The 25,306-nt window shown below is 43.9% G+C and overlaps 1 protein-coding gene across 1 annotated transcript; it reads left to right on the top strand.

Annotated features, from left to right (window-relative positions):
• Positions 1-481: 481 nt before the first annotated feature.
• Positions 482-25,306, top strand: LOC310780133 (matrix metalloproteinase-14-like). The gene is made up of 10 exons (XM_083640687.1): positions 482-949; positions 15,079-15,227; positions 15,653-15,775; positions 16,481-16,788; positions 17,085-17,246; positions 17,566-17,705; positions 18,158-18,296; positions 18,855-19,005; positions 21,300-21,415; positions 23,082-25,306. Exons 1-10 carry the CDS (start codon positions 869-871, stop codon positions 23,402-23,404), a joined length of 1,692 nt encoding a protein of 563 aa, XP_083496813.1. The 5' UTR covers positions 482-868; the 3' UTR covers positions 23,405-25,306.

Genomic DNA, 25,306 nt, shown 5'->3' on the forward strand with positions numbered 1-25,306 from the left:
CTCCCCAGCAAAATGAAGAATAGCCTAGTTTAATTTCACTTTTATTTCACCCAGAGTCATTTAAAGCTTTGACCGCGAGAAAATTATATCGGACTGTCTATCTGATGTGCAGGCTACTGTATCTCTACCTATAGATCATTACCAATATCTTCTTGGATTGTTAATTGGGTCAACATCTTATCATAATGGTTGTAGCCTACTCTGTCTATTTGGAGGCCACGACAATATTTGGAATCCCCTGAATTGGGCTCATGCTAATATTAATTTAATTGTCTATAAACAATAGCTAATCGATAAATCAGCCAGCTGTCGCCATGAAAATATAGGCTAGTGTTACGTCGGCACATCTGGAGGAGGATCTAAAAGGGAAATCTCTCTCTCTCTCTCTCTCGCTCTCTCTCTCCCTCTCGCTCGCTCTCTCTCTCTCTCCCTCTCGCTCTCGCTCTCTCTCTCTCTCCCTCTCTCTGACCACGTCGCCACATATTGGTGCTATCAACATTAGACACAAGACAAACTTGACCTGACAAAGGACCAGCCAAAACTATGACGCTTAAAGATCGGACCATTTGTCATAGCTGATCTTTTTTCTTTTGTATTTTGCGGTTTTCTATTTTGCTCTTTGATGCGTAAAGGAGTTGTTTTTGTGCAGAACAGCGACCTGTGCGCAAACAGTGTCCATGTGGAGACAACTTTTAGCCTAAAGTTTTTTTTTGGGCACATTATTATTCCATAGATAATAACCGAACGGAATAGCATCAATTTTTGTTCTGTCTTTGTTGCCGGCGTCCGGACTGTGGGACATCTGTAGGTCGTTATAATAGTTTTGTTGAACTTCACTGGGGTAGCCTACTTTTGCAGATTGAAGAATATGCTGCCCCAGCTTCTCACGCTGGCCTGCGCTCTGTACTTTGGCTTTACCTGCGCAACTGCAAATGTCTTAAAAGCCGAGGTAAGTGTCATGACAGATTAAAACATGAATACATGATGTATGTTTATGTTCTCATGGCGAGATGTTTTGGCCAATAATGTGTTTGGACGGCGAGTAGGCATTTTCCCATTTGCAAATCATGCCACTGCATATGGTAGCCAGCTATCCAACGGAGAGAGAAAAATCACTGCAATTCCTATGAATGATAGCCTATCCCTTTGGAGACTTTATAGTGTCAATACTTTATAAAGACGAATAGACCTATATCACATACTTTACTATAGGCTTCGTAATCCCAATATTCCTATAGAAATGTATAGCTTTCCTGTGGTATATGAGTATCTTTCTAAAATGTAATGTCTTCTGTAGTAGCTGTCCCTTTGTTAAGGATGGGGAAATGATCATGCTGTTACAGCCACACGGGGATAGTTTATCTGTCCTAGATGTTTACTCTGTCTCTTCCAAACACTCCCTCCCCTAACCTTCTCTTCCTGTGCACTGATGGAAAGCTCCCATCTGAATAGGAACGGTAACAGGAGATGACACTGTGTGTGTGTGTGTGTGTGTGTGTGTGTGTGTGTGTGTGTGTGTGTGTGTGTGTGTGTGTGTGTGCCGCCGCAGGGAAAATGCCCTGAATCTAAACTGTGTGCCCTGAGAGAGAGAGAGGGAAGAGGGAGTGGGGGGATCAGCAGCAGCGTTCTGAAAACTCAGCTGAGCAGCTGCTTTGTTCTGAGGAGAATGGGGGTGGTGGTGTTACAGGGGAGGAGGGGGTTCATGGTTTTCATCTGCCTGTGTCGACACCACCACCACCACCACCACCAGGCATGGAGCGAGCGGAGGGAGGAAGCTGTCCTGCATTAACAGCAAGCTGGACATGGGGGGGGGGGCTCTCGTCTGGGAGATGGGGGGGGCCCACAGGCGTCATGCAGGCTTTTGAAAAGTCAGGCCCGGAGGAGACACTAAACAAGCGTCTAGCCTCCTTCACCTAAACACATTCTGTCACCAGGGCCCATGCAGCTCTGACAATGATTAGGCTCGCTCACCCCCAGGCGCCTCCGGGCTCGGCCCGTTTTACATTTTGCTCTCTAGGTAGGTTGTTCCTAACCAGCATTCAGCAACGTTCCACTTGTTGATAACATCGGTAATAATAACCAGTGGTCATCATTGCAATGCACAAATGACGGGTGTTTGATGTGGACATACAGTACTGCACAGGTCTTGGTGTTTGATGTGGACATGCGGTATACAGTACTGCACAGGTCTTGGTGTTTGATGTGGACATGTGGTGGTATACAGTACTGCACAGGTCTTGGGAACACATTCAGTCACCCTATAAGGAGGTGTTTTAATTTGACAAGACAGGAGCCACAGTTGTCACAGGAAACAGTCGATGAAATTGGTTCAGTGGGCAGAAAAAGAAGAAGTCCATTATGACTATTGTGGGGGGAAAAGCCCGATGTTACCTAAGTGTCAGTTCTGTGTCAGTTCTGCAAAAGTAAAGATAGCCTATACACAATAGGTAGGTCAAGCCTGCAGGTCTTGGTAGACAGGATGTGCATGAAGGAACGAAGGAGGACCTTAGTCACTGACCACAAGCAGCTGGCGTCTGAGTCAAGCCAGACATGGTGGATCACTCAGGGAGAGAGACAGAGAGAGAGAGAGACAGAGATACAGTATTAGAGAGAGAGAGAGAGAGAGAGAGAGAGTTTAGAGAGGTCACAGGTCGCTGACCTCCGGGGGGACAGACGAGCAGAGTGATGAACAGCTGTAAACAAAGTAAAAACAACAACAGCATTGCTCTTTTTAGTGCCACATGCAGCTGCTGTGAAGCTGTGTGGCTTAATATCTATAACAGCTAAACAGTCTCACTGTAATAATAATAATAACAACCCAGTTACCGCATGGGGGCTGATATTGATGCAGTTCTGTTGTGCCAGGTAGACTACAGTATGCCTACCTAAGACACATGAGCTGATACAGGTCTCATCCAGGTCCTCTGTCTTGTCTACCAGCATGGGTCTGTGTCACTGTTTATACCCACTTATGGATGGTTTTACCCACTGCTGCTGCCGCTGCTGCTGCTTGCGGTGGTACTAACGAGCGTCAGACTGATGCCGAAAGAGGATTATCGTTAATTATGGGTTCTGGATTACATCACCTGAGAGTTGTATATATGCAACCTATGATCAAGTCGTCTGTGTGTGGAGAAAGTAGACTAAACTGAGGGGATGTGGAAGAACGCAGGGTTCTCAGAGAAAGTGTGAGACACCATTTTCAGAGCAAAGACAGGAATAGACACATAGGAACGAAACATACATAATTAATTATACATGAATGTATAATTAATAGGGTTGAGGTCCTATATACTTATAGGTCTAATATAGGCTACTTATAGGTCTAAGCAGGGGATGAATGTGTATCTTGAGAACAGAGGAAGGACAGAAACTGAAGTTAGAGGAATGTTGTGGTTTTACCCCGTGTTGCTAAACTTCTGCACATCGCTCTCTGACGTCACCCTGACCTGACCGGCTAAACACACTATTAGATCTATGCTGAGCGAGTAGAGACACTCCACCAATGGAGAGAGAAGATTTCCACCGTTCTGTAAAAACGAAACGTCGTCGTTCCTGCTCCACTTCAACGACAGCCACCGTGCTTTATAGGGCTGCAACAGACGATTATTTTCATGATCGATTAATCTGTCTATTATTTTCTCGATTAATCGATTAGTTGTTTGGTCTATAAAATGTCGGAAAATGGTGAAAAAATGTCGATCGGTGTTTCCCAAAGCCCAAGATGATGCCCTCAAATGTCTTGTTTTGTCCACAACCCAAAGATATTTAGTTTACTGTCATAGAGGTCATAAAGAAACCAGACAATATTCACATTTAAGAAGCTCCAATCAGAGAATTCTGACCTTTTTTTCTTTCAAAATTACTCAAAGCGATTAATCGATTATCAAAATAGTTGTAGATTATTTTTCTGTCGATTGACTAATCGATTCAGCGTTGCAGCTCTAGTGCTTTACCTTTGTCCTCTCCAACATCTGTTTTGATTCACACAATGTTTTTTGCCTTGTCTAAACCTTTTTTCTTTTTAATATATAAAATGCCCGGTTGGACATTGTAAGCAGAGGAAGTGGGCAGCAATGAAAACAAAGTGGGTCTGCTTACAGGATCTCAGCCTTATGGCTTTAAAAGAAATTCCTAGAGTTTCTCCAGCAAGGTAACAGAAGCCATCTGGAGCCTTGTGTCATGTGATCACAGCAGAGGGGATATAGATAGAGTCAAAACACATGTGGGTTCAATTCTCTATATCTTGACCTGAGCGCTTGTTGATGTAGCATCAAAGCCTGCTGCAAAGCCCTGGCTAGCTGAAGCTCTGCTGCACGCTGCTCTGACAACCAGCGGTGGTTGTTGTCACTTAAGAAACGTCCAAATAATCAGCTGGATCCACCCTTAATGGGAAACTGGTGGACTTCAAGGAGAGAGAGAGGGCGCTTATCTACACAAGAGATTGACGCAAGGGTTGGCGGTTCGATCCCCGCTCCCTCCCAGCTGCCGTCGCTGTGTCCTTGGGCAAGACACTTAACCCTCCTTGCTCCCGATGGTGTGTAGGCACCCTGCGTGGCAGCCTGCCACCATCGGTGTATGAATGGGTGAATGTAGACTATCTACTCATTGTAAAGCGCTTTGGATAAAAGCGCTATATAAATGCAGACCATTTACCATTTACCAAGGAGGGTTAAGTGTCTTGCCCAAGGACACAGCGACGGCAGCTGGGAGGGAGCAGGGATCGAACCGCCAACCCTTGCGTCATTGGCCGACCCGCTCTACCTCCTGAGCTAAAGCTCCTGATCTATCAATCAATTGATTGATTGATAGATTGATTGATTGATTGGTGGCTTGCTGTTTGATAGTAATGAAACAGCATTACAGACATTTAACTTGAATTATTGTGAATTGTTGCGGTCCTATGGCGTTTGTCACTCTGGTTGTATATCATCTCTTCGTCTTTTAATTAACTTTATTTGAGCATTTCTGTATAAAATTATCCATTGATCTGTCATAACAATTTAGCATACAAGTAAATACATTTTAAAACATGTGTATGTGTATATATACATACGAATATATGAAATATATGATACAGATAGTAATCACAAAAGTGGAGAAACATTTAGGACATAAAATTGAAGGAACATTTATATTCTGCATGTATTACAGCCACAATCTATCAATAGATTGTTATAAATGCAGTATTGTTATGCTGGCACATGTCCAGAGATCATGTTATTAGACCCGTTTGAGCCCGTATATACTGTAGATATGGAAATGAGGGTGATATATTGCATGGCGCTGGTGTGGGTGCTAACTGGGTCAGAGACGCCAAGAAATGAAGGCAATGTGAGATTCAGCCACTCATGACCAGAATTCCCCGTTTTTTCCGTTGGTACGGCCCGAGAGGAACAACTGACGCAGTCCCTCAAATTTAAATTGGCCCATACTTCTATCCCCCCTCTTGCCCCACTTCTTCTCCTCCATTACCACTCTTCCTTCTTAATGTCTTTACCTCTCCTTCTTCTCTCGCTTCTTCAGATCATTTATGGGTTCTACTTTCCCGTTCCCCCTATCTGTCCTTTTCCTCGCTCGGGGAAAGAAGATCCGGCTCATTTCTCTGGCTGAAGAAAACCAGATTCACTGTAAAAAAAAAAACAAGGCCATGGAGTTTTTTCCAGCAGGCAGCTTGAAAATGTGACCGCTCTGCTCTCCAGTATCTTGACACTTTGGCAGCATCGTTAGTTATTATGACCTTAATAGAATACTTTGGCATGTTGTTTAACAGACACGTTACTGCACCGGCACTGCATGCATGGCTAAATATGTGTGTGCCCTACAAACGTAGCCAATCGAAACCCAGATCTGACGTGCTTTGTCCTTATTCTTAGCCATTTTCCTTAGTCAGACACCCAAAACCACTTTGCCACTGACAGCTCCCCTCTTGATCACTACAGACAGATAGTATAGAACACTATCGTAGTAAAGATGTCACTTCCCTTGACACATATCATCATTCTTTGTTTCCTAGCAAGCAGGCTACCGCAATGGATATAATTACATGGGGAATTTTGCATTTTCTTTATAACTGTTACAGGAACTTGTGGTTGGCTTCTTCTTCTTTTTTTTTTTTACAGTGCAGCAGCCAGACAAAAGGATCACTACTCCTCCCAGCTCAGCTCAGTCTCATGACTGCGTGTGACACAATAGTGCGTGACTATAGCTGGCAGTTACATGTCTTGTGATGCATGATGGGACATTGGGACATCACATGTATGTTGCCCAGTGTAGCGTCATGGTCACCGGTTACTCCCCATGCTTACTCCTCAGTGGACTGAGTGCTGTTGCGAAACATAAGTGTAAGCTTTCAGGATTTTAAGTGTCCCGATCTTTACATCCAGACGTCTGCATTCGCAGACGATTGCGGGGAGTCATTTTTTTAGTGTTTTGGAAGCATAATATACATAAACAACAGAGTTTTTGTTTTTAAGCATTTTCAGTACGAGGCTGATTGTCACTGACATTATTATACAGTATAGGATTGTAGGGTCACAGTGGGGTCAAAGTATCCCAGGGATGCAAACTAGTCACCTTTAGGTGACAGTCACCTTTTTGATCCTAAAATAGGGCACTTTAATTGAATGGTTTTGGTTTTGATTTTGATTTTGGTTTTGTGTCTGCCCTTGGTATCTGTCACCTTTTTCACTCTGGTGAGTTTGCATCCCTGGAATCATCCCTTCCTCCGGTCAGTGTGGTCGTCGAGTCTAGTCGGACTCGAGCATTTGTGAATTCACACTCGGAAGTAGTTAGAGACGAGGACTCGGAATTGTTAATTGATAACGACCGTTTTTATTTTTGCTTTGTTTTTTTTGTAATAGGCCCTAATCAATTGGCATAAGATACTAATAACTATGTTGATGCTGTGAGATTATTCGACTTTGTACAACGGCAGAGACACGTGTGTTCCACCTACATGTGGATTCACACTCATGTTCAGTAACTCTGGACTGTGACTCAGGTCATGGGGACTTGACACAGACTCTTCTTTGGATGACACAGACTTGAACACTGGGGACTCGAGACTTGGACTCGAGATAATAGTGACTTGACTACACAACACTGACTCCAGTGAACTACCTCTAGAGCAGAATCATAACAGAATCGGAATCGGAATCACTTTTATTGCCACAATACGCAAGATTACATACGAAGAATTTGTCTTAGTGTATGTCAAAGAATTTGCCTTAGTGTCAGTCAGTATGTCAAAGAATTTGCCTTAGTGTCAGTATGCAGTATAGCGGTCACGTCAATATTCAGAGACAAAGAAATAGGAAAATGATCTGGCAAGTGCACTCCAACACGAGTAGGAGGAGTGTTCAGTAGGCATTAAATATGAATTTACAGTCCAAGTTAAATAGGATCATATCCCACGTGTGTGTGTGTGTGTGTGTGTGTGTGTTACATCACGCTGGCTGTGTTTCTCTGTCTGTGTATTATACCTGCAGACCACACGTCACTCCCCCCACATGGCGGGCACGCAGACCCAGCGGTCTGTTTACTGAGACAGCAGCCAGGCCTTTGACCACACATGGGTCTGCTGCAGCTCGCTCTACCTAGTCGCCCCCGGCCCCTCCGAGGCCGACAATACCGGCCATGTACAAGTCCCAATAAATAGCACCTTTGATTGTGGCTGCCGGGAGTTCCAGGGGGGAGAGGTGCATGCTGGGATACCTGGCGTCCGGACCCGGGTGGAGGTGGCGAGAGGGGAGGAGAGGAGCAGAGGGGAGAAGCCCGGGGTTCTTGACGGTGTGTGGGGAAACTTTTCATCCAAGCCGAGCGGAGAGTGTTTTTATAGACCCAGACGCGTCACCGCACTGGAGCCACAGGACACACTAGCAGCAGTCAGTGGAGAGAGAGAGAGAGAGAGAGAGACAGGGAGCTGAGAGAGAGACATGCAGACAGACAGGGAGAGAGAGAGAGAGAGAGAGAGAGAGAGAGAGAGAGAGAGAGAGTTAGAGACAGATGGACAGAGATAGTTGGGGACAAATTAAATGAAGTAGAAGATGGCATGCCATCGACGACCATTTCAATCCAAAGAGATATCGAGGAGATGGTTTGTGGGTGAGAGGGCAGTCTGCAGGCATGGAGAGAGGGGGAGAAGTTCATCATAAGCAAACCTTGTTCTCTGGCCTCTCTCTACCCTCCACAGAACTACAGTAGCTGTGTGTGCCCAGGCCATATATACGCCCAGGTATCACTGCTCAGATACTACATCTCCAATCCATCCTCAGTCTTCTCACTCTCCTAAGCTCCTCTTCCTTCTCCTTGGAGGATCTGGGAGGGATGGGGGGGGGGGGGGGGGGGTTGAAGAAAAAATAGCTCCAACGGTGGAACCAGAGCGAGATGTCTGAGGTTTACATGGATGCTGAAGAAGGAATTCAATCTGGGTCATTCCACCGACTTCATTTGTGGTGAAGATGGAGACACGCACTGGATGGCTTTGCACAGCTCATAGACACACACGCACAGAGAAACACACAGCCAGGCATGCCTTTGTGCGGTATACGACACGTTTTGGATCCTCTACAACTTCCCAACAGGAGGTTATGGAGAAAAATATTTGACTCCATCTTGGATTCAGAGAGAATATAGACACAGTTCTCCGAGCCGGTAAAGTGATCTCCGAGGCTGTGTGTCTCGGCCCACTCTCAGACCAGCAGCACCAGGCAGGGGAAAGAATAGGCTGGCCTTTCATGGGTAAATATAAAGACTGGTGGTTTTCCGGTTGACATGAGGACAGCAGGCTTGTGCCTGGGCCGTCCTGAGAGGGGGAGAGAGACCAAGAGAGAGAGAGAGAGAGAGAGAGAGAGAGAGAGAGAGAGAGAGACAGAGAGAGAGAGAGATATGGCAGAGAGGTCTTACAAATTAAGCTTTGAAGAAGCCGATCGTTGTTGAAAATGTGACTTTTTCCATGTCTAACCATCACGAGGTTGTCTTTGGCCGTGATTGTCTAGACAAGAGCTTTGGGGGTCATCGCGACTGAATTATGACATCGTTGTTTTGACAGATTCTCCGTGTTTTATTTGGCTCCGGGTTCCTCGTCTCGTCTGTCCCTTACGACCCCACAACAAAGTTCAACTCAGAGGGAGGAAGGCTTTGCTGCCACTTTTTAAGAGTTTGTAAAGAGGATAATGTCGCCGTTAAACTTTGGAAATAGAATAGTGTTACCATGCTTTCTTACCTCACATGTCAAAGCTGTGCCCCTTCTCACTGTTTCACCATTCTGTGTGTGTGTGCACGCGCGCGCGCGTGTGTGTGTGTGTGTGTGTGTGTGTGTGTGTGTGTGTGTGTGTGTGCGCGTGTGTGTGTGTGTGTGTGTGTGTGTGTGTGTGTGTGCACATGTGTGTGTGTGTGTGTGTGTGTGTGTGTGTGTGTGTGTGTGTGTGTGTGTGTGTGTGCGTGTTGGCTTTTGTAAGGGAGGGTTTCTATGTTTGTGAAGACAACACTGTTTTGGTTCAGAGTCAAGTTGGTACTGGTTTTGCAAATGCTGAATACGAAAGTTCCCTCAAACACATGGACATTAATGTGTGCGTGCGTGCGTGCACACACACACACACACACACACACACACACACACACATACACACAATCTTTCGTATACACACGAACACACAGAGGCAGGTCCAAACGAGCACCGATGTCAGTCGTCATACACCCGCTCATACAGGTTCACTCGAGTGGCCTATCCCTTCTTTCTGTTGACTGGCCAGTATGTATGGTGAACCCATTGACTAAGATGTTTTCAGTTGGTTCCTGTGTTGATGTATGATGTCTGAGGCCAGTATGTATGGTGAACCCATTGACTAAGATGTTTTCAGTTGGTTCCTGTGTTGATGTATGATGTCTGAGGCCAGTATGTATGGTGAACCCATTGACTAAGATGTTTTCAGTTGGTTCCTGTGTTGATGTATGATGTCTGAGGCCAGTATGTATGGTGAACCCATTGACTAAGATGTTTTCAGTTGGTTCCTGTGTTGATGTATGATGTCTGAGGCCAGTATGTATGGTGAACCCATTGACTAAGATGTTTTCAGTTGGTTCCTGTGTTGATGTATGATGTCTGAGGCCAGTATGTATGGTAAACCCATTGACTAAGATGTTTTCAGTTGGTTCCTGTGTTGATGTATGATGTCTGAGGCCAGTATGTATGGTGAACCCATTGACTAAGATGTTTTCAGTTGGTTCCTGTGTTGATGTATGATGTCTGAGGCCAGTATGTATGGTGAACCCATTGACTAAGATGTTTTCAGACAGTTCCTGTGTTGATGTATGATGTCTGAGGCCAGTATGTATGGTGAACCCATTGACTAAGATGTTTTCAGTTGGTTCCTGTGTTGATGTATGATGTCTGAGGCCAGTATGTATGGTGAACCCATTGACTAAGATGTTTTCAGACAGTTCCTGTGTTGATGTATGATGTCTGAGGCCAGTATGTATGGTGAACCCATTGACTAAGATGTTTTCAGACAGTTCCTGTGTTGATGTATGATGTCTGAGGCCAGTATGTATGGTGAACCCATTGACTAAGATGTTTTCAGTTGGTTCCTGTGTTGATGTATGATGTCTGAGGCCAGTATGTATGCTGAACCCATTGACTAAGATGTTTTCAGTTGGTTCCTGTGTTGATGTATGATGTCTGAGGCCAGTATGTATGGTGAACCCATTGACTAAGATGTTTTCAGACGGTTGTGTTGATGTATGATGTCTGAGGCCAGTATGTATGGTGAACCCATTGACTAAGATGTTTTCAGTTGGTTCCTGTGTTGATGTATGATGTCTGAGGCCAGTATGTATGGTGAACCCATTGACTAAGATGTTTTCAGACAGTTCCTGTGTTGATGTATGATGTCTGAGGCCAGTATGTATGGTGAACCCATTGACTAAGATGTTTTCAGTTGGTTCCTGTGTTGATGTATGATGTCTGAGGCCAGTATGTATGGTGAACCCATTGACTAAGATGTTTTCAGACGGTTCCTGTGTTGATGTATGATGTCTGAGGCCAGTATGTATGGTGAATCCATTGACTAAGATGTTTTCAGTCAGTTCCTGTGTTGATGTATGATGTCTGAGGCCAGTATGTATGGTGAACCCATTGACTAAGATGTTTTCAGTCAGTTCCTGTGTTGATGTATGATGTCTGAGGCCAGTATGTATGGTGAACCCATTGACTAAGATGTTTTCAGGCGGTTCCTGTGTTGATGTATGATGTCTGAGGCCAGTATGTATGGTGAACCCATTGACTAAGATGTTTTCAGTTGGTTCCTGTGTTGATGTATGATGTCTGAGGCCAGTATGTATGGTGAACCCATTGACTAAGATGTTTTCAGTTGGTTCCTGTGTTGATGTATGATGTCTGAGGCCAGTATGTATGGTGAACCCATTGACTAAGATGTTTTCAGTTGGTTCCTGTGTTGATGTATGATGTCTGAGGCCAGTATGTATGGTGAACCCATTGACTAAGATGTTTTCAGACGGTTCCTGTGTTGATGTATGATGTCTGAGGCCAGTATGTATGGTGAACCCATTGACTAAGATGTTTTCAGTTGGTTCCTGTGTTGATGTATGATGTCTGAGGCCAGTATGTATGGTGAACCCATTGACTAAGATGTTTTCAGACAGTTCCTGTGTTGATGTATGATGTCTGAGGCCAGTATGTATGGTGAACCCATTGACTAAGATGTTTTCAGTTGGTTCCTGTGTTGATGTATGATGTCTGAGGCCAGTATGTATGCTGAACCCATTGACTAAGATGTTTTCAGTTGGTTCCTGTGTTGATGTATGATGTCTGAGGCCAGTATGTATGGTGAACCCATTGACTAAGATGTTTTCAGTTGGTTCCTGTGTTGATGTATGATGTCTGAGGCCAGTATGTATGGTGAACCCATTGACTAAGATGTTTTCAGTTGGTTCCTGTGTTGATGTATGATGTCTGAGGCCAGTATGTATGGTGAACCCATTGACTAAGATGTTTTCAGACCGTTCCTGTGTTGATGTATGATGTCTGAGGCCAGTATGTATGGTGAACCCATTGACTAAGATGTTTTCAGACAGTTCCTGTGTTGATGTATGATGTCTGAGGCCAGTATGTATGCTGAACCTATTGACTAAGATGTTTTCAGTTGGTTCCTGTGTTGATGTATGATGTCTGAGGCCAGTATGTATGGTGAACCCATTGACTAAGATGTTTTCAGTTGGTTCCTGTGTTGATGTATGATGTCTGAGGCCAGTATGTATGGTGAACCCATTGACTAAGATGTTTTCAGTTGGTTCCTGTGTTGATGTATGATGTCTGAGGCCAGTATGTATGGTGAACCCATTGACTAAGATGTTTTCAGTTGGTTCCTGTGTTGATGTATGATGTCTGAGGCCAGTATGTATGGTGAACCCATTGACTAAGATGTTTTCAGTTGGTTCCTGTGTTGATGTATGATGTCTGAGGCCAGTATGTATGGTGAACCCATTGACTAAGATGTTTTCAGACGGTTCCTGTGTTGATGTATGATGTCTGAGGCCAGTATGTATGGTGAACCCATTGACTAAGATGTTTTCAGACAGTTCCTGTGTTGATGTATGATGTCTGAGGCCAGTATGTATGGTGAACCCATTGACTAAGATGTTTTCAGTTGGTTCCTGTGTTGATGTATGATGTCTGAGGCCAGTATGTATGCTGAACCTATTGACTAAGATGTTTTCAGTTGGTTCCTGTGTTGATGTATGATGTCTGAGGCCAGTATGTATGGTGAACCCATTGACTAAGATGTTTTCAGACAGTTCCTGTGTTGATGTATGATGTCTGAGGCCAGTATGTATGGTGAACCCATTGACTAAGATGTTTTCAGACAGTTCCTGTGTTGATGTATGATGTCTGAGGCCAGTATGTATGCTGAACCTATTGACTAAGATGTTTTCAGTTGGTTCCTGTGTTGATGTATGATGTCTGAGGCCAGTATGTATGGTGAACCCATTGACTAAGATGTTTTCAGACAGTTCCTGTGTTGATGTATGATGTCTGAGGCTAGTATGTATGGTGAACCCATTGACTAAGATGTTTTCAGTTGGTTCCTGTGTTGATGTATGATGTCTGAGGCCAGTATGTATGGTGAACCCATTGACTAAGATGTTTTCAGACGGTTCCTGTGTTGATGTATGATGTCTGACTGTGAGACGACAGAGTCACTCACAGAGAAAGAAAAAGAGAAAGTTTTGGATAATGATGTACTGTATTGTCAAACTCCAAATGTCTGCTGCCAAATAAGAAGTATGTCTCTTATAGTATGATCTTTATATTTTAACAGATAAACACCTGTTTCCAATCACTGCTGGGGCGTACAATAAAAAAAAATGATGATGATGGAGTCTGTGAAAATATTAACAATTTATCAACCAAGGACTTCCTTTTTTTGTTGCTCCACCCCAGGGATGCAAACTAGTCACCTTTTTGATCCCAAAATAGGGCACTTAATTGAATGATTTTGAGTGGCTTTGTGTCGGCCTTGATATCTGTCACCTTTTTCACTCCGGTGAGATTGCATCCCTGCACCCCCTCTGCCGATCTGCGGAGAGTTGTAGGCTAGCACATGCTTGCTCCGACACATGTGCAGCTGCTGGCAGCTTCTTTTCACCTGACAGCGAGGAGTTCAGGACGTAGTAGTGCGTGGGAGGATCACGCTATTCCCCACTATAGTTCCCCTCCCCCCCCCCCGAACAGACCAACCATCAGAGGAGGCACTAGTGCAGTGACCAGGACTCATTACCCCACCGGCCTCCATCAGAGGAGGCACTAGTGCAGTGACCAGGACTCATTACCCCACCGGCCTCGCACCTGCAAACATGGCCACTTGTGTCTGTAGGAACATCTGACCAAGCCGGAAGTACGGATTTCGGGAATTGAACCCGGGTCTCCGTGGTGGTAGGCGAGTGGTTTTACCTCGACACTACACAGGGACTTCATATATAATCCTTAAAAAAAAGTTTTTGTTTTGTGATACCGGCAGTTTTGTAATAGTGGGTGTCACTTTTTCAGATGGGGGAAATCTTTTTCTGGAAGAAAACTCCAAAAATACTGTATACAAGAGTCTAAATATGTATTAATTGTATATAATATTTAATAATGATGGTTGTGTTCAGACAGTATGCATTATCGCAACTTTGGTAGTTCAGTTGATGAGATTTGTATATGATATTTTGTATATCCATATGCCAGTGGAAGAGATTATATTTTGCATTTTGCATTTTTTGCTCATTATGCATGCATGGGGGGACTAGTTGGTTTGGAAGGCTGATTTTGGGATAAACATAGTCCCACAGCAGTGTTTCCCTCCCAAACATTTCTTGGCAGACTAAAAAGACCGCTGATATTAAAACACTCAACACCAATGAAATTCTCTCAGGCAGAGTTATAGCTTCTAAACTGTGTTCAGCTGTGCGAAGTGACAAAAGTAACATATTACATGTAATATATTACTTTTAGCAGTAACTCTAATATAACTCATTACAATATGATTTCAGTAATATTATACCAGTTACTCTGTCAAGTAACACAAGTTACAAATTGAGTTATTTTTTTTATTTTTTTTAATCAAAGTACATATTTAAATAAATATACAATAATTTCCTAATCAAATTGTGTGGTTTTATGCAAATAGCCACTATAGATGACAATAACAAAGGAAAAGGATGACATTTAGAATTTTGGATTGTTTACACTGATTGAAGATCGTATCAATTATTTTTCAGGAGGGTTCCAGGGCGGCGATGTCATTCTGCTACTGCAGTTATTTTGGTGAAAGTAATGCAAAAGTAGTGTTATAAGTAATGAGTTACTCTACACAGAGAGTAATATTGTAAAGTAACTTATTACTTGCAAATGAAAGTAACTAGTAATATGTAGTATATTACATTTTGAAAGTAACTTTCCCAACACTGTTAGTTAGCAATAATCTAACTGGGCTGTTAGGTGTCTTATCTATCATAAACATAATCAAACTCTTTCTCTCCCCCCACCCCCCGGTCCTCCCTCTCTCTCTCTTGCAGGCTTGGCTGCAGCAGTATGGCTACCTGCCTCCAGGTGATGGCAGAGCCCAGGCTATGCGCTCAGTCCAACTCATGGCCGACGCCATAGCAAACATGCAGAGGTTTTACGGCCTGACGGTGACCGGCACCATGGACTCCAAAACAAAAGAGTGAGTGCTGGCTGAGAGGAAAGTTTGGACAATCAAATCCAAAGACAAACTCAAACACAGACACAGCCGCTTGCTTTCCAAATCATGGTGATGTTGTTCGGAGATACCGTGCAAGTATGTCCACTCTACCAGCCACTTAGTCGGGTAACCAACCAGCATTTGGAGGCATTTTCTACACGTAGGCTGGTAAAATAATAAAAGTGTCCCGTAAATTGAGGGATTTACTGTAACCTAAATAAATAAATGATTCAAATAGTTTCTCCCCTGCATGCAAGTGAAGACTTGAAGTGAGCTGCAAGTGGAATTAACGGTCATTTACTGGAGATGACAAAAGAGCTAAAACAAAAAAAAAAAAGTGTTTATTTCGAGGAAGTCAGAATCTTGTACACAGTTTGGAATTGGGATGTTTATCTTGCTGTTGCCAGGGCGATGAGCCGGCCGCGGTGTGGCGTAGCAGATAAGTTTGGCCCGGGGCTGAAGAGCAACCTGAGGAAGAAGAGATACGCCGTCCAGGGTCTGAAATGGGACAAGGCCGAGGTGACCTTCAGGTGAGGAGACGCGCTCAATGCACCAACACTTTGGTTTTACTAATACAATTGTATAAGTACAGGTTTGTGCAAGTTTGAGGATAACTATCCTCTACAGTATGCAAATGAAATGCCCTTTTAACTAAACAGCAGCCAGCCAGAGCACCTAATATTGTATCAGGGAGTCCAAAATGACATAGACATTAACCTAGCTATTTCACTTTTTTATGTAGGAGTCGGAGAACTTAGCTAAGGTGTATAAATGCCCAAAGAAATAATATATTCATGTGAGATTGCTCTGATAAAGACTCGACCAATGAATGTAACACTGCAAAGAATATCCATCATTATCATGTTCTTCTTAAAACAATTGAGAAAAAAAAAGTATTCCAGTGGGGTGAGATAATGTTCCAATGAGAAATTAACTTGCTTCAAGAATTTCCTTGACTTAAAAGTGTCATTTTCTTGATAATAGTGGAATACTCTGCCATATTCTGCTTTGTTTCAACACATTGACACTATAAGAGTCTGTTAGATCTTAGACTGAATACAAGACTAAAGAGTTAAGATGGTTTTGTTTGTTGATGATTTTTGCAATGGACATGAGTTGATCTCTTGTAGTAAAGGAAAATGGCCTTGATCTATGTGCTGGATCGCACATACTACACGCCTATCCTTTCCCCCAATTCCAATATTTATTTCCGATTTCTCCATCCTCTACCAAAGCATACAGAACTACACCCCTAAGATCGGGGAGCGCGCCACGTACGAGGCGATCCGCAAGGCCTTCAGGGTGTGGGAGAGCGCGATCCCCCTCACCTTCAGAGAGATCCCCTACAGCCAGATCCGGGACAAGGTGGACAAGTTCGCAGACATCATGCTCTCCTTCTCCGAGGGCTTCCACGGCGACAGCACGCCGTTCGACGGCGAGGGCGGCTTCCTGGCTCACGCCTACTTCCCCGGCCACGGCATCGGGGGAGACACGCACTTTGACCTCGCCGAACCCTGGACCACCGGAAACGTCGACCAGGGAGGTAAGAGAAGGGGGAGAGGGAACGGTCCAGCTGGGAAGGGACGGGCAGGGATTTCAAGACACTTAAGACATCCGAGAGTGTTTTCATTATGTTGCTGGAAACCTGTAATTGTCCTAATCATACTGTTGCCTTGACAATGTCTAGACTTTGGTCTGCACAGTACTCTTGTACTTTTGTAACTGTCTGTCTTGAAGCTCTGCAATTTTCCTCTTACTCTCTCTGTCTTCTCTAATGTGTAGCAGCGCTTTGCTTTTCCTCCCTTCGTCTCTTAATGATCATATCTAATCTCTCTCTAGGTAATGATGTGTTCCTGGTAGCGGTCCACGAGTTGGGTCACGCTCTGGGTCTGGAGCACTCCAACAACCCGTCCGCCATCATGGCGCCCTTCTACCAGTGGATGGACACTGAAAACTTCGAGCTTCCCGACGACGACCGCAGAGGAATCCAAACAATCTACGGTTGGTGACTCGACCTAGAAGAATTGGACATTTTGTGGTGGACCAAACATGTCTGCGCTGATATTCCTGAAACATTGCCATGGAAATCTCTGTTGAATGTTGTGGCAATGCCTTGGAATGCTCTTGCGACGCCCAACGGGGTGTCGAGATTCTGTGTCCAATTTATATTTAATTGGTTTTGGTGTTCAGTTGTTGCCGTTTACAAACCCACATGATGCTGACGAGCACACAATGGTGTTGTTTAAAAAAAAATATATGTCTCCTGCTTTTTCTTTTAAAGTAATATTTCTCACCTCTCTCCCTCAATCTTTCCCCCCAGGAACCAAGTCTGGAGCGCCCCCTCCTCCCCCTCGACCCACCAAGCCCTCCACCCCCGACAGGCCCGACCACGGCCCAGACGTCTGTGAGGGACACTTTGACACCATCGCCGTCCTCCGAGGGGAGATGTTTGTGTTTAAGGTATTTCCGACGCATGTGGAGACACTGGTCCTCACACGCAGGCACTTCACAAAAAATATCCTCATCGAAATTCATCGAATAAGCTTTGAATGATCCGGCTCTATTTCACTGGTTCACGGGTTTCAACATGACACCACAGGACACCACCAGAGGTCCTTGAGGGCATTCCAGGTGTCCCCAGCAAACTGAAGAATTGTTCAACTTTAGCATTATTTCAATTCATTCGTATCTATGTGGGTCAAATCACCTTAAAACATGAACCTATCCCTCCAGATTATTGAGATTCATTGCTATCGAAGACATTTTTGAGTGGAGAATCTGTGAAATAATGGCCAATTCCCGACGTTTGTATGATCTCGCTTTCCCGCCCCAAGTGTGACATGAGTTCAAAATTGGTCGGGAATAAGGTCTATTGTAGCTCCAATCTAACTCCAAGCATGATGTGTTTGCAGGACAAGTGGCTTTGGCGTGTGCGTAACAACAAGGTGTTGCCAGGCTACCCCATGCCCATTGGTCACTTCTGGAGGGGCCTGCCTTCAAACATCAACGCAGCCTATGAGAGGGACGATGGGAAGTTTGTCTTCTTCAAGGGTAGGTTGTCTTTGAGATAAGATTTCAACCAGATATGGGACGATTACATCATCGCTGGCCATCTGACTACCCAGTCTAATGATCTGACTAATAAGAGTCTGGGACAGACGGACGATATTTTGGTGTTTCCGGTTGTAGAGCGGACATGGCGCGCCAAGACTTCCGCTTCCGTCATCGTTTACAGTCTGACGATGTCTCATATGCGGTTATCTGTTTATAGAAATGAGCTGAAATGGCGTCTGGACCTAAAACACCTCAAATTAAATCAACTCCAACTCCATTCTCGCATCAATCGGACTGGAAACAATGACCGCAAGAGACAAGAGAAAGTCTTGACACGGACATCCGTTCTACATCGGAAACCCAGAAATATCGTCCATCTGTCCCAGAGTCTTATTAGTCGTCAGACTGATAAGATCTCTGGGTTCCCAGATTGAGTCATGTGTTAACGACCTTGCTTCTGAACCTCAATCTCTGACCTCCCTTCTCCTCATTCCTTCCTCTAGTTTTCTTATCCTCATCCTTTCTAACTATCAACCTCTCTCCTCTTTTCTCCAGGTGACAGGTACTGGGTCTTCAGTGAGTCCAGCATGGAGAAGGACTCTCCTAAGAGCCTGAAAGACCTGGGCACCGGTCTACCCAAAGACAAGATGGACGCTGCTCTCTTCTACACGCCAACAGGACAGACGTACTTCTTCAGAGGCACTAAGTGAGTCCATCTTCTGTCCAGGATGGACCTCGCTCTCTCCCGAATACTAGCAGGGAACTTGCTGTATATACATTTTGTTGAGTCCACTCACTGTCTATTGGGCATCGTTCATTGTCCACTTGCAGTATAAGTTCTGTTGTCCTTGTAACATGCCAAATATATACTTACGCCCCTACATAAGCTGTTGATATGTTCCTGAATCAGTCACCAATACTTTTAATTGTACTTGTGGGCAGGGGCGGACTGGGATCATAATTCAGGCTGGGCATTAGATACCAAGCAGGCCAGGCCAATACGGGCCAACGTGCGTGCCGGCGTCCGAAGGGCGGCGACGAAAAATTTGGGCCATTTGAAGCTCAATTTGGGCCGTTTGAAGCCCAATTTGGGCTGTTTGAAGCCAGATTTGGGCCGTTTGAAGCCCAATTTGGGTCGTTTAAAGCCAGATTTGGGCCGTTTGAAGCCCAATTTGGGCCGTTTGAAGCCCAATTTGGGCCAAGTCCAATTTTACAATGAGATGCACCCACTTTAACCCTGAATAAAGTAATAAAACCACTAGTAAACCAGTAGGCGGCGCCTGGCCTGCTCTTCAGTGAGTGGCCTGACTGCGGGCACAATTTTTTTTTTTTTTTGCAGGCCAGGCCAGGCCAGGCCACCGGGCATTTGCCCGACGTGCCCGATTATGCAGTCCGCCCCTGCTTGTGGGGAAAAGAGTTGGGTACTAGGGTGAAAAAACACGACAGTGCTCATATCGCACACAGAAGATGAGTGACGCGATGTACTGCGAACGCATTCCTGCAGCAACATGCGCCGATTATATCTGTTTCTCTTGAAACGTCAAAACATAGTTGTTGTTTTTTCCTCATATTTAACTTCCAGAAATACACAGGGGGGGGGGGGGGGGGAGAAGATAGAACACAGACGTGGTTAGCAAACAAGGACATTACCCACGAGCTCTCACCCCTCCCTTCACACGTAAGGGGGGGGAGGGAGAACAAAAACACAAAGATTCAAAACAAAGTTAGTTTGTGCTTAGTGGGATAGTGTGATAGCACAGCTGTGCAGGCCTGTCATAACCTGCTACAGTACATTCTCTCCATACTTCTCTATGCCCATGCTGCTGTACAGTTAGCATGGGGCATTTCATTCATGTGACTCATATTCTGCCCTTTTTATCTTTATCCCATTTCAACCGAAGAATGGATACCGTGGCCACATAAACGTTTAAATATCCCTGCTTATACCATGGTCTGGGTGAATACTCGATTCTGATTGGCTGCAAGGTGTCCATTAAAAAGTGATATTGTACAGTGATAATGGACACCTAGCTAAATGGTCTGTTCACCGTTCATATCAATGCGCCATAGTTTCATCAGTGTTATCAGGAGAGCAGTTTGAGCTCTATACCCCCGTTAAGGGTTAATATGACAATTTTGGAACTTGAGAAAAAAATTGAGTCGGTCAAAGTAAGTATTTAAATCACCCCTGTGTGCTCAGTTTATCAAAAATAACTCTTATTTACAATTTTGATTTTCGTTTCGGAGATTTTTTAACCTCGCGTCACCAGGCTCTTCTCGGCGAGAAAGAGAAGATTTCCCTCGGCTCGTGCACGAGCGGAGAGAGAGAGAGAGAGAGAGAGAGAGAGAGAGAGAGAGAGAGAGAGAGAGAGAGAGAGAGAGAGAGAGAGAGAGAGAGACAACTCTCTCTGCATTTCACCACATCAGCAGCACACGCAGGGCGCTGCTCTCTCACTCTCACTTCCTGAAACTCTTCGCTCTTAAATGTTAATATACTTGGCCAATACGTATCTATCATACAAAATAAAGCAAGCTGCCAAACGGTAATGTCTTCATTTAATGTAGAACGCAAAACATCGTTAAACCTGCATTCCTGTAATAAAGTTAACGTTTGAGTCGGCTTTAAAACGGAGCGGGTGGTGGAGGTGGGAGGGACTATTTTATTTCGTGGAAGACTGATTTACAGTATGAATAACAGACATTTAGCCATTTAGATTGCTTTATTTATTACACATGGAAATATAAATGACTGGTCTTATTGTTTTGTTGGCAAGTGACCATGGTATAAGCGGGTTAATGCACTTCGAGGTGTCCATTATCACTTTTTAAGGGACTTCGCGGAGGCAACCATCCTCGGCTTCGCCTCGGACGGTTCACGCCTCCACGTCGTCCCTTAAAAAGTGATAATGGACACCTCGTCGTACATTAACCCTTACATATTACACCCATTTTATTCATTTCATTCCTTTGATGTCGCTTCTTCTTTCTGGTATTTTGCAGGTACTTCCGTTTCAACGAGCAGACTCGCACCGTGGACAGAGACTACCCCAAGCCCATCAGCACGTGGAGCGGCGCACCAGACAACATCAAAGCTACCATCATGAGTGAAGACGGATGTGAGTGTTCCTCTCCTATGAAACGCCTAAGTGCTACATTCCAAATTTGTGTCTCACTTGTTTTTATATATATATATACGATGAGTGGTTTCAGCCGAGCAGTCTGATTGGTCAAAGACGCGTTTCCAACTGTCACTGTAATTCCGGTGACGCATGGCGACTCATGCTTTATTGGTTGCTTTACCAACTCTTGCTTAGCAATACTTCTTCTTTTCACCTTTTCTTATTGTATGCATGTGTATTAGGGATGTCAATGGTTAACCGTTAATCGATTAACCGTCGCTAACGTCGTTGTTCGGTTATTGCTGTCGGTCTATCAGTTAATATTATTATTATTATTATTTTTTTTTTTTGTCTATTTACTCAATGAGCTCATGCCCAAACAAGGCGTGTCTATTTAGATGCTGAAATGTTAATGCTTTTTGTGTTAGAATTATGCCTTTATTTTTTGTTGGCTTTGCTGAATTTTATAAGTTTATTGCCACATTTTGATCAGGTAATCATTCCAAAATCATTCTGGCTCTTATATGGATGACAAGGAAATATATTTTTGAGAGCTTTATTTCCTGTAATGTTTACATAAACAGGAAATAAAGCTCTCAAAAATATATTTCCTTGTCATCCATATAAGAGCCAGAATGATTTTGGAATGATTACCTGATCAAAATGTGGCAATAAACTTATAAATTTCAGCAAAGCCAACAAAAAATAAAGGCATAATTCTAACACAAAAAGCATTAACATTTCAGCATCTAAATAGACACGCCTTGTTTGGGCATGAGCTCATTGAGTAAATAGACATTTTTTTTTTTTTTTTTTTTTTTTTTTATATTAAAAAATTATGAATTAACCGATAGGTTAATCGATTATTAGCGTCGGTTAATCGAAAGTGAAATTAACCGAAAATTGACATCCCTAATGTGTATGCGTGTATGTATAGCATTTTGAAGAAAGCGTTTCAGTCAGTACACAAGCATGTTCTAACTGTTGTAAGGGGGAAAAGGGGGAGGGGTATAATATGCTTGAAGGGAAAATCCACCCTAAAACGCTTAAACACCCAAGCCTAAAAAAACAGTTGGAGAATGCGTTTTGCGTGGCATGCGTTTTGAGTAAAGGGCGCGACTCAACAAACAAAATAAATAAAAAATTAAAACAAAATGAACAAAATGACTCCTGGAATCTATTGAGATGATATTATAGATTGATGATATATAACAAGGTAAGGCAAATCTGAGGGTGTCTTTCTCCTGTAAGGATGTTCTGTACTACTCTGATTATGAGTACCTGTTTGCAAAGGCAGGAGCATGTTGCACCCAGAGTCGTGTATATAGAAGAGTCGCGACATCTCCATTCACTCCAATGGACCAGTTTTTTACTCTCGAGTTCGAGTTTTTTTATTTTTATCAAATTGTACATTATCAGCTTTATTTTAGCATTCAAAAGTAGCGCCAGACCCCTTCCTGGCTGTTCATTGGCTAATGAGTCACGCATTTTGGTCCTCCGCTGACGCCACTCTCTCTCTCAATTGCTCTGGTTGCACCACCGTCATACCCATAATGACAGTGCTATAAGGTCACTGAGGTCACTGTGTGTTTTATAATCAAGCATCGACTATTAAAAAAAAAATTAAATAAGGTGACTAACTTCCCATTTCGCTCCTCCTTAGCGTACACATACTTCTACAAAGCCAACAAGTACTGGAAGTTCAACAACCAGTACATGAAGGTGGAGTCCGGCTACCCCAAGTCGGTGCTCAGCGAGTGGATGGGCTGCGACGGCGAGGAGCCCAAGAAGGGCGGGCGGGAAGAGGAGGTGATCATCATCGAGGTGGACGAATCGGAGGGCGGGGCGGGCCCGGCGGCCGTGGTCATCCCTCTCCTCCTGTTGGTGCTGGTGGTGGTCACTCTGGGGGCGCTGTTGTTCTTCCGGAAGTACGGCACGCCTCGACGCCTCCTCTACTGCCAGAGATCTCTGCTGGACAAGGTGTAGAGACGGAGGAGGAGTGTCGGATGATTGACAGACTGCCACAGAGGGACAGAGAGAGAGGGAGAGAGAGAGAGAGAGAGAGAGAGAGAGAGAGGACTGGTGAAGTGGATCCAAGACCGGGACACTGGGGGAAAAGGGGGGGAGGGAGAAAAGAAAGAGGAGGAGAGACCGATTGGAGAGTTGGAAAGGGGGGATGGTATTTCAGGGTTTTGGGTGGTTTGTATGCGCCACAAAAAAAAGAGAGAAAGCGACTAGAAGCTGCATCAGGAAAAACGTGTATTTGTATGTTAACTCTTTCCATGTACTGCTCTGTGTTCTGAGATGGAGGCAGGGAATTTATACAGAGGGACTCCTCTTCATCGACGACTTGACTTGACACCCATCTGTTGCAAATCAATACATCTCTCTTGGCCCTTCCCTCCAGCCTCTCCTCTCTCGCGTCCCAGAGAACAACGACGACAACAACAACAGAATCCCTCCTCTCCTCTAACTGGACGACTCCAGCTGAACTGCTGTCTGATTCATATTTTCACCCAACCCCCCCCAACCCCCCCCATAAACTTTTATTTAGAATTCTGCGTTTCAGTTTGGGCGTTTTACTCTGAAATTCACGGTTCCATTATTAGTTTTGCTGTAAAATCCGTTGGTTTCATTTGACGAGTTTTACTCTGGAATCCATTATTGCAATATGACCTTTTTTGCTCTGAAATCCGTGGTTTTCACTGAGATTTTGACGTGCAGCCGTGGAAAATCACCCGTGTTTCTCTCTTCTCTACCACTAAGAGGATTCTCTCCCATCTCCTAAATGCTAAAGCCTGACCTTCTGACCTTCTGACCGGTACTTGGTCAAGTGGCTCCAGATGGAGACTGTGTCCAGCTTCAGGCACTGTTACCCACCTGCTTGTGGGCGTATCTGATGAGGTTGAATTTAATCGCACAGCATGGCCCTAATGCACAGTGTTGGCATAGATTGATGTAGACGTAACATATTTCAAAATATGCATGGATGGAACTTTTACTAGCAGCCGGTGACTAGTTGGTACTTTTCAGACCTGGACAGTGCAAAACTGGCAGAATTGACGTGGGGCTCCTTATAGGATCCTTAGGTTGCACCCCGGTCAAAATGTCGTAGAATGAAGACGGCCCCGCGTGAGGTTTTTGCCACCGTCATGTCTTCACGCAGCTATGTAACTGCAACCTACAGAGGGGAGACTCTTCTTTCAGTGTAAGCAGTCAGACGGAGAAAAAAAAATATATATATAACAAAATGTTTTAGCTCACAAATGACAGTTTTCAAAACATTCCAGTACATTTATTATCAATCAAACTAATAAGAGCAGAGCTGCTTGTCCAAATGTTTGATTGAGTCGGTACAGTTTCCAACAATATGGTGCAATTGTTCTGTTTTTAATTATTATCATTGTTATGGATAATTATTGTTGTTATAACTATGGTTATTGTTATTATTGTTCTCCTAGTAAAGTTATGATGATCATTTTTTGCTGTTGTACATTGTCATTTGGAGTCCTGCTGGACAGAGGCATAAGGTGACAATGATGGAAATGTTTTTTACATTCAAGTTCCCGGTTTACATTCAGTGTGTGGTGAATTAGATCTGTACAAGAGGGAGTAGAGTACGCTGGGTTTCTTTTATTCTGAAACACTCTTGCTCTCCTCACAGAATTACAATGCTATTTATGAACTATGATTCAGATGGTGCTCACTGTTTTCTTTTTCTTTTTCTTTTCACAAATCAAAAGAATTGATTTTAGCTCATAACAATGATAATGGTAATAATATTTATAATGATGATGATATCAATAAAATGGAATGAGATTTTTTCTCTCTGCCTTTTTTCACTTTTGTATTTCATTAGATAAAGTGAAATAAAATTATTTTCTACAA

The sequence above is a fragment of the Poromitra crassiceps genome, assembly GCF_964638095.1.
Source record: "Poromitra crassiceps genome assembly, chromosome: 7".
NCBI lineage: Eukaryota > Metazoa > Chordata > Actinopteri > Beryciformes > Melamphaidae > Poromitra > Poromitra crassiceps.

Excerpts from the sequence above, each read along its gene's own strand:
- LOC310780133 (XM_083640687.1), top strand. The coding sequence starts at position 869 with ATGCTGCCCCAGCTTCTCACGCTGGCCTGCGCTCTGTACTTTGGCTTT. Across the intron at positions 950-15,078 it reads CAAATGTCTTAAAAGCCGAG|GCTTGGCTGCAGCAGTATGG; the intron begins GTAAGTGTCATG and ends TCTCTCTTGCAG. Across the intron at positions 17,247-17,565 it reads AGGAATCCAAACAATCTACG|GAACCAAGTCTGGAGCGCCC; the intron begins GTTGGTGACTCG and ends CTTTCCCCCCAG.